Consider the following 15,298-nt stretch of genomic DNA (forward strand, 5'->3'; position numbering starts at 1 on the left):
CAGGTTGCTGGGAACACCATCCAACTTACTCTTGAACATTTCCAGGGATGGGGCATCCACAGCTTCTGTGGGCAACCTGTACCAGCGCCTCACCACCCTCACAGTCAAGAATATCTTCCTGATATCCAATCTAAACTTTGTTTTAGTCATCCATTGCACTGTTTTGTACTCAGCTGCAAAATGCCAGTCTTGTATCTGTGCAAACTTATAAGAAAAGTCAGCATTAAATAAAATCTGAACAAAGCACTGAGGTGTAGAGTTTTAGTTATGGCAGGAGAAGTGCAAGGAAAATGACATAAAATTAGCTCTCCATGAAATAATCCTCCAAATCCTCTAAAACCTGACTGCTAATAGACCCCAAGAAGCCCTCTGCTCAATATCTGTTCGTGTGTTACAACCACAGCCTCTCTGGAATGTCGTCTTTGGACGCTGTAAACGAACACCGGGTTTACCTGGTATCTAGGTTACTTTTAAAAGCTCCATTTTTATATGGATACAGAACAATGCAAATATTGTAAGTGGCCTGTGGCAATGGTGGCAAGACAACACAGCAATTCAAATGATGAATGGTAACCCAGGCGACAATTTGCACACAGAGTAGAGTTTATGGAAATATTTTTACAAATAAAACATACTTTTCAAACTTCGTTAGACCATAAGATGTGAATATCAATAGCTACTTAAATAATAATAATAATTACTTCTGATATCATTCTCTCCCTTTTTATTGCAATACTCTTTATTTACCTTGCTCCAAACCCAGACCTAGGAAAACTAAAAGAGGAAGAAAAAGGATTACATGTGTAAGACAGCCTTTATAAAAATAAAATAGAGTGACTGTTTTAATTCAGAAATAAAACAATTTCCCTGTTTTCAAACTCAAGGAAAAAGAAGTCTTTGGATTTAATCACCTTCAAGAAAATTGTCAGAAAAAAAAAGAAAATTTCATTAGTAGTTTTACAACAAAGGTTATTCTGGTATGGGATCCCACGCAGAAGAGCTCTCTTGTTTCACTCCACAGCTGCTTCCTTGTCATTCCTTACATTGCAGCTAACCTCAGCTGCATAGGTCAAAAGTACACCCCATGGGATTAAATTGGTGTAAGTCCAGGGAGAGGGGAAATGTAGACTGCATTTCTGTGCTCTCTAGTGTATTAAAATACACAAAGAAAGAGAACGGCACTATAAAAAAAAAGTTTTAAAGTATCTGAATTTACAGTGGGAATAGCATGAATACCTCAGAATGCCATGAAGTTTACAGCACACTAAGGCAAAAATCAGCTACTTACTGACATAACACATTTCAAAGAGGAAGGATGTTTTGACACTAGGCCAGAGTCTTAACTTGGATGTGAAGTGCAAAAGGAGCTTTAATTCCCACATAGCACATGGGAATTCATTCTTCAACATCTCATAATAAAAAAGCCCTACATCCAAAAAAATCAGAATGTAACTGCTAATATCCAGAGCAAAAAATCTGTGTCCTGTCCCTGGTAATGAACAGGAAGTGTTCCTTCCTGGGGTTTGCTCTCCAGGCTGCCAAATGTGCAGGGCTCAACCAATCGCAGAAGGAATTTGAAGCCTTTTGCCTGGAATTTAAGAGTGGGATTCAGATCCCCTTCATCAGTCAGTGTGTTCACCTTTTCTGGAATGAATGAAATAAACTATCACACATGCAGGTTAGCTGACCTCAGAAAAGTACACTGGCATCTGAAAGGGCCAGCTGCAACCCACAGTGACCCAACAGATTACAGAGCCCTGAGGGCTTTGGGGATCTTCCCTTTCCTCAGAAAGGCCTCTGTCTTCTCCTTTTCTCTTCTAAAATCTGGAGTCTGTGGGGAGTACTCACAAAAGCCAACTTCAACCCAGCCACCTGATCTCCATAGATTCCTCCTGCAGACAGTGGAGGGAAATAGGCTCCTTGTGAAGGCACCCAAATATAGTCTTTGTTAAGAAACAGCCTCAAGAGAGTGCCCAGTGCTCAGAGCACCTCGGGAAATCAGCTTGGTCAGACTGAAGCTGGTCTTCTGAAGTGCCCTACTTCCCCTCCTTGTCTTTACACTATAGTCATCTACTGCCTCTCATTTATGTATTTATATATTTACTTTTCTGTCACTTTTATGTGCTCCCCCCTGCACATTTTCACTCTGTAGTGTTGTTCCAAATTACCCCCTGTAATTTTCTCCCTGTGAGGAGATAAGGCAGTTGAATCCTGCATCATTTGGGATTATTCTCTTCACCAGTGAAGACTTTTTAAGACATAATTTTGCAACAAATTGAAATTCCTGGGATGGTGTATTAACAGGATATGTCTTCCCACGTTACTTCTAAATGGGAAGTGTTGTTTCATTCTGCCAATGACTTCCAGTATATTAAAAAAAAAAGTGTGTAAAATTATGTAATTTAGTTTTGTTCAGTTTTACATTTCTCAGTTATATCAGTGACAGTCATGCAAATGTAGAAGACTAAAACTTTTTAAAAGTCAAGTTCTAATTTATCTGTGGTGGGGGAGGAACATACAGCATTTTACTGCCCCTATTTTATCCTGATACTTTGAACCCTCTAAAAACATAATCACAGTATTCACCTTTAAAAGAGGGAAACTCCAGACCAGCTCTGCTCTTCCCCTGAACAGAGATTGCTTTGTCTAAAAAATTTACGTGCCATTACTTTGAGTAATTCTTTGGGCTGAATTCTCAGCTGTGCCCAGGCTGGGTGGGAACAGCTGACGGAGGGGAGACACAAAGGAGCCACTTGCAGCTTTTCTATCAATTTTTTTTCAGGGATCCTCTCAACTACAAGTTGTGTCTCCTATTTTCCTTCATGGCAGTCGTCCTCATCAGCATTGCCTTGGCCATGGGGAGTGAGTAGCCTGGATAAGGCATTATCCGAGGCAGTATCTGGAGTGCAGTTGGCAAAGATCACTGAACACAGCTTTGTGCTGCATTCCAGCTTTTCTGAGCCTGGGACTTTGTAAATTGCGGTGCCCTGGGGAGTCCAAAGGGTGCTCGGATGCACTGTGGTGCACTTGGGTGGGATGCAGGTCAGTGTGTGTTGTTGTGGATGCTTTGGTATGGGTTGCACAGGTGTCACGAATTTTTAAAGCCATTTCTGGGTGCTGAGCAAACCTGTGTGACTACTGAATTTCTACTCCCGATTTCCTCTTGCTGAAGAAAATAGAAGGAGCCTTTGTCCTTCTGTAGACCTGCGAAGTCACAGGTGGGCAGAGCTTCCATTCCAGAGGGGTGAATCACTGGCAGGACTCCGTGGCTGTGCACCCCTTTGACCTCCCATCATGGCCACGTCCAGGTGTGGACACTACTTTTAGTAAGTGCATCTCCAGTGGTGGCACAGGCAAAGATTTTGACACAGCAGTTGGAAAGAGAATCTTACAAAGTTACCCTTTGTCAAGGTTTCACAATCCTCCTCTTCTATCCAGAAAAGCTACCTGGGCAGAATTTGAAGATTTTTCCTTTTTTCACGCTTTTCTGGGCATTACCAGAAGAACTGCACAAACCTAGGTATTTCTGTCATACATGCAGAGTTACTCTTGACACTTCCCAGAGCATTACACATCGTCATGTGTGCTAAGAAGGGAGGAGGTGTCCCCAAAGTGTTGGATTTACCCTGAGTATAAACAGATCTGCCATGCGTGCTGGGTCTGATACTCCCTATCTCTACTGTTCAGTTAAGTAACTCAGTTTAGGGATTAATATATTAAGCACATTAAAGTGGCTGAAATCAGTATGCAAGAAATATAGGAGAATTAAGATGAAGATGGCAGTCAGATTACTGGGAACTATCAGAGAAAAAATCATAAATGAGGAATATACTGTGATGTCCCCTGGGAAAAGGTCAGCAAATCAGTCTATAGCTATCTCTGCTTTACACAGGTTAAGATAATTTCCTATGAAAAGTCATGAATGTTAGCTTTATGCAAATTAAGACAATTCCAAAAAAAAAAAGAAAAATAAAAGAAAAGCTCTACTCTAAGATGTTGCTTTTAGCACTGGATTCACACTGACATTTTCATCTGTCAATACTTCCAGTATCCTTTGGGAGTTAGTTTCCAAACTTGGTTCAGATTACAGTCTGTCACCTTCGAGGTGAACTCCAAGGTAATACTGGAGCTGTGGAGTATAACCATTTGTTTCCATCCTCATTTATGAAAATATATGGTCAGAGATTGTGTAATGGTGTCTTACATGAACTCTTTATCTCTCATCTTTGTTACAGTGATCTTTCTCTACTGACTATATTGTGTGTTTCAATTTTGTATGTAGCGTTTTCTATTCATTGTTGTGAGAATTTAATTTCTTTGGGGAGGTTTTGTGTGAATCTCCCCTAGTAAAGGGAAAGCAGACCTATTCTAGCTTTCATCAGCTGAAAACTCTGGCTCTGACTCCTAATCCATCCCATGTCTCAATCTATGGATGCCACATGCCCAGTTCCTCCCTGAAGGTGGTTGAAGAGATGCATTTTATTTCTTAAGTAAAGCCATCTGGGATGTCCCACATGGCCACATCATGACTCAGACGGCAAACAGCAATTCCTTCAGCAGTAGCAATACAGACCATTGCAATTTTGTATCCATCCCCTAATTATTGGATATTTTTGTTCTACAAGGGCCTTCCAGAGCTAAAATTTGGAGTCTTGGTTAAGTAATAATCTAGATGGTAAAAGGCCATAGAGAGGGGCCATGGGAACATCTGATCAATGACCAGGAAGGTTCATCTACCATTTGGAGCATATAGGGCATATAGTGCCAAAACATGCATGCAGAAGAGTGCAGGTCCAAATTAACAATTATGCAATGAGACACAGGCATTAACTGCTGGGAACACACCCCGGAACAGCGTGTTTAGTCATAGAGACAGAGCTGGGAATTACATGTTTTAAACTTGAGGATGGAAAACAAAGTATTGCTATGAGACTTGTGAAAATTGAAGGAACACAGCACCTCACATCTAATAGCAAAATCACCTTCTTTTATTAGCTACAAGTGGGAGAAGAGGAAGTGAGTAACTACTAACTCTACTCACCCAGGAAAGCATGGGTGTCACAAACAAGAATACAAGAGCTAGAAAAGTTCCTCATTTCTTTTTGATCTCTTGAAAGCAAACACAATTCCTTTTTCATGGGCACACAGAGACTTCTTTGTTTGTGTAGTGAACGTCTTTCTTTCATTCTTCAAAAAGCTGTGAATCCAAATCACTTCAGGCTGGAGACTTCTTACCCTTAACAGTACCCAAAGAGTGAGCCAAAGCCCATCTGTATCAGGAGACAAGCCTATGCCATGTCTGGATGTCAGGAAAAGTTAAATGAGGGATCACCTCTCACCCTCGGTTCTTCTAAACCTGCAGACCAAAGGGAGGTCTTAAGGATCTCTTAGAAAACAAGAATGATAAATAGCTATGTGGTCCTCATGATATCTAAGGGTGTGAATTGACTCTTCTGTCTTGGAATGAACCCAAGAAACCATAGAGCAACATTCAGCTCCCAGTTTGATGCCAGTCCTTGAGCTGAGTGGTAGAAAAATCTGCCAAGGTATCCTTGGGCAGCCCCGATTCTTTCTGCCCAAGTAACTTCTCCAAATGCAATATGGTTGTAAAGTCCTTGGGAAAGATTTTCAGTTCTCCATTGCTAGCTAGGAATCTGGTCCATCTAGTTAAATAGCTCTTCCTGTGCAGGACTCTTCCTATCGGGCATGAGGACTTCTGCTGTGGGAGAAGAGGAGCTATTGAGAACCATCCAGCATCCAAGTCACAGGGTACTGGACAGGCAGGTTCCAGAGTATCCTTAGGGAGAAATACAAGGCCTATACACTAGCCTCTTCTCTTTGTGAAGGGCACATACAGACTTGAAGCTTTTGGTAGCTTCACATGTTCTTTCCTTGTGTGACAATTGTATCTAGTGCATGACTGCAGTAAAAAAATGTGCTTGTTTTACTTTGCCTACCAGGCCCTTGACATACTCTTGGCTTTGATTTCCTAATGGAAAAGGCACTTGTGTGTCACTGATCATGGATGTTGGGTAAGAGAGAAGCCATCCAGCTAAATAAATGCTCATGCTGTCGTCCTCACCTCCCATATAGCTGCTGCAAGTCAAAAATCCAGCCCAGATAATTTAAGAAACAGGCACAAACCCACCCCTTCAGGAAAGCGGCACGCTCTTTAGTGGGAACTAAAACCACAAACTTAAGTCTAGAGGCTGGCTCTAACTTCCCATTTCTGTCCCTGACTCCAAAAAGGCCTTTGTCTAAGCAAGGTAAGCCTTTATTTAGCTAAGACAAACGAGTCTTTGAAGCAGCAAACTTTATAGAAGCAGCAAATCTTGTAAAAGATATCTCATAAACTCATATATTCTACCCTGTTAGCAACTGTCTTCGATTTGATAGAATATTTTTCTCTGGAATTGCTGTGGTTTTCAGCTTCAGGCCTTTGGAAAGTTTTTTGACCAAACTTTCTACAATTAAGACATATTTGTGCTAGAATTAAAACATATTCCTGCTGATGTCTATAGGGGAATTTGGCATGTCTGAACACAGATGGGTATTTGGAAGCATCTTTCTTGATAACTCTAAAACTCACCTGCCCTTATAGAACTCCAGTATGTTTTTCCAAGGAAATAAGTTATTTTAATTTTTCTATTTTTTTCTGATGCGTGGGTGAAATTTGTAGAGGCACTTTTCCTCAGGGAGAATATATAAACCAGCAGAGGATTGGTAGAAGTTTATTGTGTGGACTTTGTCCCAAACCTTTGGTTTTCAGGTCTGTTTTCTTTGTATCACTGCTTCTTCAGAAACACTTCAGGCCAGGCTACTCCTTTAACTGGAGCTCTGAACAGGTCACACAGCTTGTAAATTGGCACATCTTATGCCTTTGGATATGCTGGAGAACATGCTGGGGACATTAGTTACAGCATCCAGAATCCTCATTTGTGATTTACAACTGAGATATGAGGAATGCTTATCCTGAATATATTGCCCTGAAATCAACCCTGGTAGTAGCCTGCAAGAAACTTCTTAAGAAATGTATGTAAGAAAGCAAAACCACACAGTACCTCCTCACAGAAGAATTACATCTGAAATGTCCCTCTCCTCCTGTTATCAGTGATTTGCCAGATACAGTGTTCTGACAAGCTTTTATCAAGTCTTCCTTTATAACCTTTCTCAGGCCACCTTCCTCAGTGGGAATCTATCCTTACCTTGCAGAACTTCCATAGCTCATTTCTTCTTTGCAGCTTCCCAGTGACTCTGGACAAATTGAATCTCTCCTCCCTTCTGCCTGCTCTGAATTGTTTAATTTCTTTATCTCCGTATTTATTTCTAATTTATTCACGAGATACTCCTGATTGTGTTTGTAACCACTGCTCTCTTCTAATGCACCAGGAGATTTTATTTTGGGTTTTGCTGCCATGGCAACTTAAAGAAAATTTATTTAAAATGCGTTTAAAATGCATTCTTCAGCAATAGAGAGAAACACTGTAGTAGCTGAAACTGATCAGTTTTCCCTACCTGCTTGTCACAGAAAGGTGAGAATGAACTTTGTCTTTCCAGTGGGAGCTGCTGCTGAGGACACAGCGCTCTCTGCTGCTGGGAGCACATAGGGACAAATACAGACCCGCTGATTTGCTGCATAAAAGTGCACTTTCTTTTTTGGCTGTTAAGCCTTCACTTGGGTTTTCAAGTGTTTGGAGAAGTGTCTTCACACACTTTTTAACACCCTTCATTCACGTGTAAGGGAGCAGTGTGTGGACACTACGTGTTCAGTTCTGTATGTGAGGTAGGACAGATGCATGAAAGGTCAGTATTCCAGTCACTTCTGTTCAAATTTCCCTTCACCTTTTCCCCCAGCTCACTTGCAGTGACATGACATGTAACATTTATTATAACCTTAACTCAGCTGGCCTAAATTATTTTGGTCTTAACTTCCTCAATCATCTGGAACTTCTTTTTTAGTTCTGTTTTTGTAGGGCACTCCAATTGATGCATGGGTGGCAAACCATGCACTAGTCTTCTTTCTGCATGAAATAAAGTCTTTCTTTTCAATTTTCCACACCATTTTTGGAGTTGATTATTGTACTACTTGATCTTTTTCCCTCCCTTTTTAATTTAGCTTTAATTTGTAGCTCTCTAATGGCCTTCCTCATTTCTTCAATTGGACCCATTTAATTATTTCTGTTCTTCTGTAATCATTTTTCTTGGTTTTTTTCCCCCTTTCTAATGGAAAGAAATTTAACAAAGTCCAAATGCTGGATTCTGCATTCTGGGATGGAGTAATGACAGGCACAGGAGTGGCTGGACACCTGCAGAGAGGGATGTGGGGGCCCAGCTGGCACTGAGCTCAGTGTGGGTCAGCAGAGTGTGGCCCGGCAGCCCAGGGGGAAAACACATCCCAGGATCCTTCGAACACAGCACAACCACCTGGCCCAGAGAGGGGATGATCCCGCTGTGCTCAGCCTTGTGCGGCCTCACCGTGTGCAGTGCTGGGCCCTGCAGGTGGAGCAGGATGTGAAGGTTTGGAATGTGTCCTGAGGAGGGAAACAAAGCTGCTGAGAGGGCTGGAAAAGATTTCCTGTGAGAAGCAGCTGAGGACTTTGGGTTTGTCCAGTTCAGAGAAAAGGATGCTGAGGTGTGACCTCGTTGCCCTCTGCAACTTCCTGAGGAGGGTAAGGGGAGAGGAGGTGCTGAGCTCTTCTCCCTGGTATCCAGGGAGAGGACATGTAGGAATGGTTCACAGCTACACCTGAAGAGATTTAAACTGGACATTAGGAAGCATTTCTTTGCTGAGAGGGTGGTCAAACACTGGAACAGGCTTCCTAGAGAAAGGGTCGATGCCTCCCCAGCTTGTCAGTGTTCAAAAGTATTTGGATAGTGCCCTTAAAAGCATACTCGAACTTGGTCAGCCCTGTAGTGGTCAAGCAGTTGGAATGGACAGTGACTGTAGATCCTTTCCAACTGAAGGAGTCTGTTCTATTATATTCTACTTTAATCCATTTCCGCTACTTATATCCCTTTCCCTTTCCACTATTTACACATTAAGATAAACTATTAAAGTTCTTGGTAGAAATCGGGATGACAATTATCACAGACACTTTCCTGTGACAAACACACTCTGCTGCTGGTACCACAATGCTTTCTTCATGGTTATCCCACCTTCCCAGGGCTGCAGTTTCGCATGACTAGATTGGCAACATTCTGGACCACTCAATTCTTAAACTTACTGCACTTTTCTCTCATGTGTGTAAATATAGGGTAGTTACCTAAGCCATGACATTCTTGACATCCTATGACAACAAGGTATCCATGTGGGACTGGCAGCCCTGGGCCTGAATCTCTGATAAACCCACCCTCTTTTGGAGCAGCACATAAAGCATGTAAAACATGACAGTAAACTCCTGTATTCAGGCACCTTCATCTCTCCCATGCTGTCCATTAACTTGCATAACTGGATAATTACTGGCAAATGTAAATGTGTGCCAGAAGTGAAGCCTGTGATAAGGCTGCTTTACATATTCTGGACAGAATTTCCTGATTAATAGTATGCATACTATTAATACAAGCATGATGCAGCATGCAGAAAAGGAAAGAAAAGAGCTTATGTAAGGAGCAAGGTTTGTGATTCTCTTGTAGAAATAAAAGGCTTTCTGTCACCTTTTTAATGTTAAAGTAACCTTTTTCTGTAGAAAAAGCCATTCATTTTCTCTTGGCCACCTATTCCACTCTGCAATCTTAGATTTTTACGTACAGGAAACTTAAAAAATCCACAGAGGTTTCTTGATGCCATTCCATGTTTCTTTCAGTTTAGGAAATCAGCCTCAGGTGGGACTGATGCAGAGTATATGGGAAAGTATTTAACTAGAGGCTGAGCCTCTAAAAGGTGATAGGCTTCAAAATACCCTGTAATAAATAAATACTAACAGCCATGGCCTTGCAAAATAGTTGAAGAAAACACATGTATTAAAGAAGATGACTCTTAATGATGACCTTTACTAAGAGAAGTGTGTAAGGGCCATGTTATATGGGAAAGTGTGCTCTGTGCAGGGTAAAGATCCCCAGCAAGAGCTGCAAGTCATGTACCCCTGAGAAACAGTGACCTTTATCCTGGCAGGAACTCTACGCTTGTTAAGTATTATTGGAGCAGCATTTCTTAAAATGCAAAGTGTAAACAACTGGAAAGCAGTTCAATAAACAGCAAACTTCTTTCAGATTTTTGTAAGTCAAATGAAAAAGTGGAACAAAATGGGAGAATAACAACAGATATTTACAGAATGAAGCCTGATTTTTATTTGCATATAAATCAAAATCATCATGATAAGTCTATAGACAACACGCCTTGGATTTTTTTTCCTCCTCAAAAAGACGAAGTATCTGTTTCATTATTAAAAGCCTGAGAAATACCACACTGAAGGCAAAAAAAGATCTTCTGAGAAGATCTATAAAAGAATCTCTCAAAAGAAATTTAATTTGCTAGTCTTTTTGGCTAGAAAACTCTCTGGCTTACAGCTGTCATTGAAAAAAAACCCCCAACAAACGGAAGGAAAACAGATGTTTTTGTTGAATCTGTCACTGTACTTTGTAAACTTACCATAAAAGTAGAAAAAACCACTGCCAACTGTGTCTACTCCCCCCCATTATTAATGCTATGCTATTCAAATCCATTTGGACAGTCCTGATTGGACAGTCTTAATTGTTTCATAAAGAAAAGAATTAAGCATTGTGTGAATACTTAACAGACTAATGATCAGCAGACACTCAAACAGCAACCAGAATGTTAAATATGCATACAAATTGTCGAAGGAATGTTTAAAGTTGATTCCAACTCTCAGAAATCTTCTAGGTAGAACAATTTTAAGTACTTCTTTAAATCACTTCTGCGTAGGGAAATAGGTCTAAAAACAGAAGTTGCAAATGAATGCATCACATTCAATAGCTCTGGAACTTTAACTGTTCATCTAGAGTTTCATAAAAGGGCAAGAAGTTGATGGACTGTGTCCAACAGACTTTAATTTCTAGCAATGCCTTTATGCAAGAATCCATGTGAAACCACACTGCTCACGGACAGGACATACTTATTAACTAGGCAGACAAGTCAAAGGCTGAAAAAGCTTCAAAAGAGAAGAGCTCACATTCTCACAAACTGTTCCTCTAAGGTGAGCATGGAGGGGAGTATCCTTCCTTTGTGCATTTATCTTTTGTGTATAAGGACTACAGTGTCTGTGATTCTGAGTTTTAACGCCCAGTACTGCTGAATAAAAAAGGCAAACACTACTTATTAGTCAACTGCCAGCACTGCCAAAACACAGGATATTAAAATGCTTACTTGGTTACAGTTCTGTCTTCCTAAGTGCACAGTGTAATATTTAAAGTAAAAGCTAACTCTGTACTTTTTAAAACCTCATTTTTCCATTCTTCTTAGGCTTGTTAACCAGAGTCAGAAGTTATCCATTCAAACGTCCAGGAAAACCGAAAACAAAATGCAAATTCACCCTTCACCACACAGCACAAAAATAATGGTCACAGCTTCATATTTAATGTGGAATCACTTTAAGTATACAATATTTCAAAACATCCAGAAACTGGTTAGGAGCTAAAAGCCAGTAGAACAAAAATACAGAAAATCCAAAATACATCTTTGACCTTTTTAATCCTATATTTTAGGGTCACATTCCTGAATAGACAAGTTTGTTTTATGAGGAAAGAAACTTTGGTATGGAGTTGAACTAGCCACATGAATAGCACCTGTAGCTTCCAAAATAAATAGTAATGGCTAACTAGACATGATGGCAGCAAGATATCCCCTAAGAACAAGCATATGCTTGGAGCTATGCATGAAGGCTGGACAACAGAACTAGTGTAATTTCTTTAAAGTAATATTAAAGCATTTCTGCTTTTTTGTATTTCTGACATGGAAATTATTTAGAAAGCTAGTCACTCCCTTGAAAATTGCACTCTGGTGCTTGAAGAACACTATTATTACATGTTTTTCTTTTAAGTCTTTAGACTCCCTCTGTTTTTTTAAAATATTGTATTTTTATTCCACAGGCCCAGGCTGTTTAGCAATAAATGTTGTGAAAAGAAACATCCCCTTTACTCCAAGAGTGACTTATTAAAAAGGTCAAAGACAGATTCGACCTTGAAATGGAACAAAAGCTGGGTTTTCCTTAATAAATAGTACCAGAATTAACAAATTATCTTTGTCATGTGTGATACTCTCCTACAGCCATTGATAAAGTAGTTACTGGAATGTTAGTCTATGTTAACCTGTGTTTTATGGGTTTGCAACAAAGCATAATACACATTTAACAGAGTGAAATTTCACTTTCCAGTATATAATGAATTTTAGTCATTTAATACATTTTAATTTTTATTTGTGTATTCCACTGTAGTGCTGTGACAACATATCACACCGGTGTACCAGAGCATACATTAACAGTATGATGTAACTTTACTTACACCACTGCTATATTTAGATTTTCGAAAGAGACATAAGCATACACTATGGCCACAGCAAATAATTTTCTGGGTTTTTTCTTTGATAACCTTCACTTTTTCAGTAATACTTCACTTTTAAATTTTGAATTAATGAAAAAGTCACAGAAAGTTTATACAGGAACAGATATAAGGATAACCTCACAGGCACTGATATGACAAACATTTATTTTAAGGGCTGAAAGGCATTAATACCATATTGACAAAGTTGACTGAAAAGAATGACTAACTTTGTCTAAATGGGAAATGCCCACTTTTGCTTGTTAAGAAATTCAGAAAGTTATTTTTTGGCCTTGCTATGTCACAAAGTCAATCATACAAAGATCTACGCATTTAACCTAAGGTAATAGTTTTAAAAGCCCTTCTATAAAAAAAAAAAAACCATCATGCAAATCTTTGATCAATTATGCAGCGCTTTAAAACTGTTGCAAGACCATACTGTATATATTAGCTTTTATACTGCTAATGCACAACTAACAGCAAACTCGATTAGATTAACACAAATTTGTCTTAATTACACCGTTATATCACACTAAGGAGACAAATGCCACAAGATTGGCAAAAACATTGAATTCTGAGCACTCAAATGGCAGGACAATTATGTGTTGTAATCCCTTCACATTTAGAATAAAACATGATCCTGCAGTCTCACTTTAGAAAAAAACCCAACCAACTTCTGCAAAATATTATTTGGGAGGGGAACAATTCTACTACCTAACACAAAGTAATTCATACAACTAGTGTCAAAGGCAAATAAAAATACTTCTAAATAAAAATTCAAAATACACAAAGCAACAGAAGCACAAATGCTGCATTAAATATAGTCAAGATAGGAAGACAATGCACTTGTTAATAAAAAAGACATAATAAAAAGAAGTTACTAAAGTTAGCAAAACATTAAAAGAAAACGAAATGAAGGAAAACTATTTTTTCCTATGACAACAGAGTTTCCATTTGCAGTCTTTCCATCCATAATTTGTCTGGTACAGTACATCCAATTGAAATATTCAGAATCTCATAGAAGAGCTAGGTTGTTAAAAAACTAATCAAACTTCAAAATCTAATTCCCAAGTTGGAACCAGATCCATGTTTTGGATGTTTTAAGCAGACATTATTATGAATGAACTAAAAGCAAGGCAACAAATGGACTTTTCATTACCTTCAATCTTATCAATGATGACAAACATTTTTAAAAGTTATCATAATCTTTTTTGTCTTTCTTTCCCTCTGCTTCAAATCCATCAACCCCATCACTGTCTCTTCTCCTTTTGCGATTATTATGGATGTTGAAGCGTTGATTCATCTGTGGTAATGGATCCATTCCTAGAACTTTGTGTATTTGACGGAATGCAAGGAGTCTCAGTGCGAACTAGAAAAAGGGTAGAAAGAAGTTATTTCTGTTAGGAACAAATGTCAGTTCTGAGTACCTCATCAAACAATTATGGAAGAACATTAGTGGTGCATGATACTATCCTTAGCTCTAATTATCTCTTCTTTATTTCCCTAAACAAAGTCAACATAAGAAAATGTGTATATGTTGCATTTGCTTCTTCTGTAAGTACATCATCTTAGCTCAAAAATAATGTACATGTGTCTTACTGCTGGACTTGCACTGAAGCAGGGAAGGCTTGTCACGTGGCCCATTAGGCATTAGTAAACTTTAGCAAAAGGATCAAATGAAGAGTCAGTAACCTCTTAACCCCCAGGCATGAATGGTCACTACTGTCATATTAAAAATTAAAATTACACAGATTTATTTATAAAATATTAAATGTCATTGTAATGTCCAATCTAGTAGCATGCTGGTGCAGAGTGAGCCTATTTACAGAGAGATAGATATACGTATGAGAATGCTACTAACCTTTCAGGACAATACTTTAATTTTAGTGCAAAAATGAGCATTATTCTACATCTTCTAATGTGACATGTTTAATGCCTAACTTAAGACTGGTAAGATCCGACTACATTCTGAGGAAGAAAAATTCATGTCCAATATATAGCTCCATTGAAAAAAAAGCAAACCCAAAATTAAACCTAACCAAAAAGCATCCATCAATTTTAGTTACTTCACGCATCCTTTCCTTACCTGCGCACTCGAAGTAATATCCTCTCGCTGCTGATCTGTCATTACAGCAAGTGTATCGAAAGGATCTTTTTCACAAGGGTCCAGAAGGCCAGGACCACCTATGATAATCAGGCTATTAGTAGCTCATCTTTTCCAGATTTCAACCAAGATTACAGATTTTACATTGGTTAAACATAATACACATACACTGATCAAATGCAACTTGCCTTTAAGGATGATTCCAGAAGATATACACTCAAAAACTCTTCTCAGGGCATCTCCAGGACTCTGTGGTCCAGTAGCACTGCTAATTGCTTTTTCCACAAGCAGCTCCATAGCCTAGACCAAAAATAAGAGAATTCAGTCAAATCAGAATATGGATTAAGACAGAAAAACGATGCTCCTGTTGCTCAATATAGAACTTTTGAATCTGGAATTTTGAACACCACACATCATACAACACTTTCAGCTAAAAAGGAAAAAAAAAATCCTGTTATTTTATCAAGATGAATAAAAAGAAAGGTGGTGCAAGATTAACACTGAGTACTGATAATGACACTGGTGGCCAATCACTATTCTCCAGAGCTCAGTATCAGGCCACTCCTGTTTAATATCTTTATTGATGACCTGGACAAGGGGATCAAGTGCACCCACAGTCAGTTCACAGATGACACCAAGCTGTCTGGAAGTGTTGATCTGCTGGAGGGTAGGAACACTCTGCAGTGGGATCTGGACAGGCTG

The 15,298-nt window shown here is 39.2% G+C and overlaps 1 protein-coding gene across 2 annotated transcripts in view; it reads right to left on the reverse strand.

The window, feature by feature from the left end:
- Window positions 1-11,511: 11,511 nt before the first annotated feature.
- The window catches only part of ZFR (zinc finger RNA binding protein), a 44,045-nt gene continuing 40,258 nt past the window's right edge, over window positions 11,512-15,298 (reverse strand). Inside the window, exons 18-20 of one of the 2 annotated variants that reach the window (XM_064642382.1) lie at window positions 14,785-14,896; window positions 14,579-14,676; window positions 11,512-13,861 (exon numbers count right to left, since the gene is read on the reverse strand). In XM_064642382.1, the coding sequence (XP_064498452.1) occupies window positions 13,682-13,861; window positions 14,579-14,676; window positions 14,785-14,896 (390 nt within the window). In that variant the 3' untranslated portion in view covers window positions 11,512-13,681. The remainder of the gene's footprint in view (window positions 13,862-14,578; window positions 14,677-14,784; window positions 14,897-15,298) is intronic. The other variant, XM_064642381.1, reaches the window with a different exon arrangement.

The sequence above is a fragment of the Pseudopipra pipra genome, chromosome Z (genome assembly GCF_036250125.1).
Source record: "Pseudopipra pipra isolate bDixPip1 chromosome Z, bDixPip1.hap1, whole genome shotgun sequence".
In the NCBI taxonomy this organism is placed as follows: Eukaryota; Metazoa; Chordata; class Aves; order Passeriformes; family Pipridae; genus Pseudopipra; species Pseudopipra pipra.